Source organism: Anoplophora glabripennis, unplaced genomic scaffold (genome assembly GCF_000390285.2).
Source record: "Anoplophora glabripennis isolate ALB-LARVAE unplaced genomic scaffold, Agla_2.0 scaffold1, whole genome shotgun sequence".
NCBI lineage: Eukaryota > Metazoa > Arthropoda > Insecta > Coleoptera > Cerambycidae > Anoplophora > Anoplophora glabripennis.
In genome coordinates, this window is record NW_019417028.1 from 4689919 (window position 1) to 4695792 (window position 5874).

A 5874-nucleotide genomic window follows, 5' to 3' on the forward strand; every position below is an offset into this window, starting at 1 on the left:
AGAGAGTTTATACCACTACTGTGGACACAAGGGATGAACTTATTCGTCGGATTCGGAACGCATGCAGTGAAATCAGAGACAATAACTTAATTCAAATGAGACGTTCTATTCAGCGTCGGTGTCAGTTATGTATCGAAGAAAATGGTTTACATTTCGAACATTTGCTTTGATGTAATATGGTTTTCGTTATTTATTTTTGTATTTATTTTCATTTAATTAATTAAAAACAATTTTAACCGAATTTTTGAACTACATATTTAATTTAGTTGTAACACAATGTTTAAAAATTATTATTTGACTTCTAAACAGTATTTTCGGTTTTTCTTGAAAACGCCACCTCCTATCGACTTTGGACAAGAGGGCCTTTTCTGGGTAAAATTGAATGCTCTTTCATATTTTTCGAAAACATTTGGAAAATATCAAATCGGCTATACTTTTTTTTATAAAAATATGCATAGAGACCCCTCTATCTCCACCACTGGAACTAATATGCGATGATTTTCTGTGTCAAATTATTTGCCCTTAAATACTAAGTCTTTCGCCGCAACATGATGATTTTTTTTGTCAGCGGTTATTTAGTTAAAAAATAAATAAATAAAACAAAAATAAAATTGAACGCCCTGTATCTCAGAAACAAAGCGTTTTAGGACCCATATATATAGGAACTTTTAGACTCAAAATGAGGTCTTCTACTGATTCCTGAAGTCCTGCTATTTAAATGTGAGACACCCTGTATAAAATGTCGAAATTAACAGTCAATGCTTCTTTACGTATTTGTAGGAACCTGAACCCATTCCAGCTTGGTCAGGAACTTGGGTGGCCAACGCTCCTCATACATGTTCCCAAGGTCCTGTTCTTTCCACTCTTGAAGAAATATCTGGTCAGTATAAAACACCAAGTAACTTGAAACCTAATTACGCTTGTCTCAAAGTGCGAAGAAATATTATTTTTATATGCCTTTTAAGCATTTACTTCTTACGAAAGTGTATGTATTTTTTCTTAGGAAACGAAGACTGCCTCTACTTAAACGTGTATATCCCAGAAGATTCCGTGGAGAACCCCAAGGCCCTTGACGTTATAGTTTCAATCCACGGAGGTGCCTTTATGGGCGGCAGCGGCAGCGCGGATTTGAATACGTTCCTAGACAAGGAGGTCGTGCTTGTATCTATCAATTACCGTGTTGGTATTCTAGGTACGTTGCTTCTTTAACATTGTCTTCCCATGTCAGTATTTATTCAATTAACGTTACAGGATTCCTTAGCACGGAAGATGACGCCATACCCGGAAACAACGGCCTGAAGGACCAAGTCTTAGCACTCAAGTGGGTCCGGGACAACATCGCTTCGTTTGGGGGAAACCCCGACTCCGTTACCATAGTGGGCTTTTCAGCGGGAGGCGCCAGCGTCCACTTCCACTACTTCTCACCCCTCTCTAAAGGTTTATTCATCAGAGGGGTGTCTCAAAGCGGTACAGCTATAGCACCGTCGGCAACGAAGAAAAATGCTTTGCAACGCGCTAAGAAGCTTGCTGTGTTGTTGGGCTGTCCTGACAGCCCCTCGGAAGAACTGAAGAAGTGCCTTAAGCAGAGACCTGTACAAGATATACTAAATCAGTTGAAATATTTCTATGGTTTCGACCTTTTGCCATTCGCGCCTTTTGCGCCGGTGGTGGAAAAAGGATCAACGAACGCTTTTCTAGACGCGGAACCTTACCAGCTTTTGAAGGAAGGTAAAGTCCACGATGTGCCTTGGATTACCTCCTTCACTACCGGTGAAGGATTGCTTCTTACAGGACGTGAGTCTCCTTCCTTTCTTTTTCTTATACCCTGCAATGATTTGGCAATGCAAAACTGTTTAAAGTAATTCATATTATATAATTCTCCAGTTCTTTGGCAAAAGTTGGAAGAGGTAGATGAAAAGTGGGTAGAAATAGCTCCCTATCTGTTGGATTGCAACGATACTCTATCCGCACCAAATAAGGAGACAGTAGCGAGGGAAGTTTTAGACTACTATTTGGGACCAGGAGAAAAAATCGATAAGAAGAATTTCAAGAAATTTACACAGGTATATTTCCTCAGTTTGTGAAACAAAATTGATTTACTTTATTTTGTTTTTATTTGCATTTAGATGCTTACTGACAGGTTGTTCGCTGTTTCTGCAGAACTCGCCGCTAAACTGCAAGCCAAGGTGACGAAATCTCCAGTATATCTTTACATATTCAATTACACCGAAGGTGTAAACAAACCGATGCACTTCTTAACTGGAACAGATGAAATAGAAGGTAAGAACTGAATATTTAACTAGGGAAGAAGCCACATCAGTGGCGGCCTTACGGGGTAGCGAGTAGGGCCTCGCTCTTGTAGGGGCCTCGCACAACAACCCGAGTAAAAAAAGTTTATACATTGTGTCTACTTAAGTTGGAACCATGTGGAAAACTTTTTTATTATTGGTTTTATGAAAAAAAGTTATTTTACATAAAAAGTTCTGCATGGTCTAAAATCTAAAATGCAACCTTCAGTTATCAAAATTTGCCAGTCGTATACGAGGTATATCAGAAATTATGAATTTCGCTCAAGAGTAAAGTACCCTTATTTTTGACAATACAGAAGAGTGTTGTAAAGGAAAGTTATTTTGAATTAAAAGTTATTTTCAAATATGCAATTACAGCTATTTAGCATGAAGATTCAGTGTTTTGTGATTATTTACGTTTTACATTATAAATTATTTGTATTATTATTATAATTAAATTGCAAAGTTGTTCATAGACATTAATAAATGGAAAAGTTATCATATTTTTAACAGATAAGAGAGATAAATGCAAATTTATAAAAAAAAACGTAAATAATCACAAAACCTGAATCTTCATGCTAAATGGCTGTAATTGCATATTTGAAAATAACTTTTAATTTAACATAACTTTTCTTTACAACACTCTTCTGTATTGTCAAAAATAAGGGTACTTTATTCTTGAGCAAAATTCATAATTTCTGATACACCTCGTATATGACTGAGAAATTTTGATAACTGAAGATTGCATTTTAGATTTTGGATCATGCAGAACTTTTTATGAAGAATAACTTTTTTCCATAAAACCAATAATAAAAAAGTTTTCCATATGTTCCAACTTAAGTAGACACACTGTATTTAAAACTTTACATGACAATAAAATAAAGTTGGTTAATTCATAGTAAATATTATAGGCCAGGAAATGTAGAGTTGGGCGCGACTTTTTGTTTCGGCAAGCAGAATTTACCGCTATAGATGCTAAATATTATGCACAATAACATATTAGTTTCCACAGTCATAAAAATGGGGGGAAGATTGTTTACAGGGTGGTTAATTGTATAATTTTTACGTAAATTCAAGTTTTCGCTTATAACTTTTTCCGTTAATTTCCACGAGAACAGTAAAGTACTTTTTTTCATCTTCAAAAGACCTACAAAACTCGAGTATAAAAAATATTGATTAGATCAAAATTTATAAACACAAGAAGTTTATTTATGACTTTTGAAATAAACATTTATAAACTGCGTTATTATTACCAGAACGTTTTGGCATCGCATCCTCTCATTCCTCATCACTGTCTAATAACTCACACGAAATCTGGAATCGGTAAGTTGAATAGTTTACAAGTTATGGCCTTATAAACAAATTAACTAATTATTAGTCTGGACGATCCCGAGGATCTTCCACAATCGCACTGATTTTTTTCATGGTAGATTTCATAATAATACATTGAAATCTATCATTTTTTTTTAATTTCAAATTTGCAACCTGGAAATTTTTTTTATTTTTTAGCCTTAGTTGCAAAATGAAATATACGACGCACGAGCGTGATATAGTTATATATTATTACATATTCGGAAAGCTTATGAAAAGAGCTTTAAGTTTAAAAAAAAATCGTCAAGATTCGTTGAAAAACAACGGAGTTACAGACTGTCAAATATATTATTTTCAAGCGAATTTCGCTTTTTTAACGGCAGGACTATGAATATTATCGTCAATTTCTTCGGACTCGCTGTCGATCGCTTCCCCCACCCTTCTGCCGCGCCACAGCTCACCGAAAATCAAGCGACCCACTGACTTTTGACAATATTTCTTATGCACTTAACATATTTCCATAAATAAAATATCCACATTCGATTTACGTACAATTTATAAAGAACTAGGGCCTCGCAAAGATCTAATACCCGGAGCCTTGCAATGATTAATGCCGTCGCTGAGCGGATTGAATAAATATTACAAACGAAATCAAATCTAACATCATCATTTTCACAGGTGTGTGTCACAGTGAAGATGGCATCTACTTCTATGGTATACTACATATACTACCATTATCGGAACAGGATAAGCGTTTGGTTACTGCTTGCCAGAATATATTGTACTCATATGCCAGCAGCGGGTAAAAATAACATAAATTTCCTTGAAAGACTTATTTCCTTCATTAATTCTAATTTTTTAGTAATCCTTCTTTCGATGGGACAGACGTTTGGCAACCAACGGGATCTGAAGAGCTGACTTATTTGCTTATAAATGGACCAGAAGACATGAAGCTGCACAGGAGCGAAAGTGTGACCCCTATCGACTTTTGGAGCAAGCTTGGAATATGAAAACCTCGTTAAAAAACATGAACTGTAGTTTGCTTTCCGTATTTTATTTGTTTTATAATCTTAAATTTTAATAATATATACAATACACCATAAATGGTTTTGTTTTCCAAAATACCACCTTTTGTTCTTTTTACAATCAAGCCAATCCTACCCTGGCGATTGTAATTAACAAAATAACGAACTAAATAATTATAGTAACGTGATGTAAGTACACTGGTTTGTCTATTACTTATCCTGCATTTTATGACCAATTCTAAGTGGCTGAACTATTTGTGACAGCCAGTTTCTTTAATTGTTTTCTATAAGATGCGTGGATTACAAGAAATTGACAAAAAATTATATTTCTAGGCAAAGTATTCGACTCTTATTTGTATAAAAATAGTCTTGGTAAAGCAGATAAGCGAATGATAACCATTGTACCTATTTATATACACTTATGTCAGTATGATTCTTAATCCAAGAGAATTAAGCTCAAAAGCTTCGAGATATGGCTGTTACTTGACGTAGAGATTAGATATCAGTAAATATCGATCGAAAATAATGTACACAATGAAAATATAGGTTTGCGCCAGGAAAAAAGTTGTGCTATTTGCTAGAAAAATTAAAAACTGCAAAAACACTCAAAAATGACGCGTTTTTTCTCACATGTTCCAATATAACTTTTTAAATATGCAGTTTACAGAAAAAGACATTACTGATGAAATTTTCTGTTATGAAATTTGCTTCAATATAGAATTATTAGTTTTGATACCCGCGCATATCATATTTTAGTTGTTATTAAATGTAGATGTAAGTACTTTAAAGTATTAGAAAACGAAATCACAAAACCCGATTCAAATCGATCTGATGGTTTTGGTATGAGATATTGATTGTTTTTTTCTCAAAAGCCACAGATGTAAAAAATTACTCTTACGCAGCAATTTTTTGTAAGCAGTTTTAAATAAAAACACAGACCTGGTAAAATTTATTCTTGGAATGTTTGCGGAAAACGTTCAGTGTCGATTTTCTAGTCGCATCAAGGGCATCACGGAGATAGGTATAAATTGTAATCAATAACACAATATTATTAAATTTTACTACAATCAATTTCAGGTCACTATTGATATAAAATAATTATAATTTAAAAACATTAAACAATTAAGTATTTATCATAAAATTAAAAATTGTATTACACAACCAAATAAACTTAAATTGCCAACTACTAATATTACCTTCATTGTTAAAAAAAAGCAACTAGATATCTTAAAATATTATGTATATAAGCC

General features: G+C 34.0%; 1 protein-coding gene across 1 annotated transcript in view; it reads left to right on the forward strand.

Annotated features, from left to right (window-relative positions):
- Positions 1 to 4703, forward strand: part of LOC111691284 (venom carboxylesterase-6-like) — a 10984-nt gene extending 6281 nt beyond the window's left edge. Inside the window, exons 2-8 of the mRNA XM_023455837.1 lie at positions 781 to 880; positions 1004 to 1192; positions 1252 to 1794; positions 1885 to 2063; positions 2127 to 2280; positions 4278 to 4401; positions 4462 to 4703. Coding sequence (XP_023311605.1) covers positions 781 to 880; positions 1004 to 1192; positions 1252 to 1794; positions 1885 to 2063; positions 2127 to 2280; positions 4278 to 4401; positions 4462 to 4609 — 1437 coding nt within the window. The 3' untranslated portion in view covers positions 4610 to 4703. The remainder of the gene's footprint in view (positions 1 to 780; positions 881 to 1003; positions 1193 to 1251; positions 1795 to 1884; positions 2064 to 2126; positions 2281 to 4277; positions 4402 to 4461) is intronic.
- Positions 4704 to 5874: the final 1171 nt, after the last annotated feature.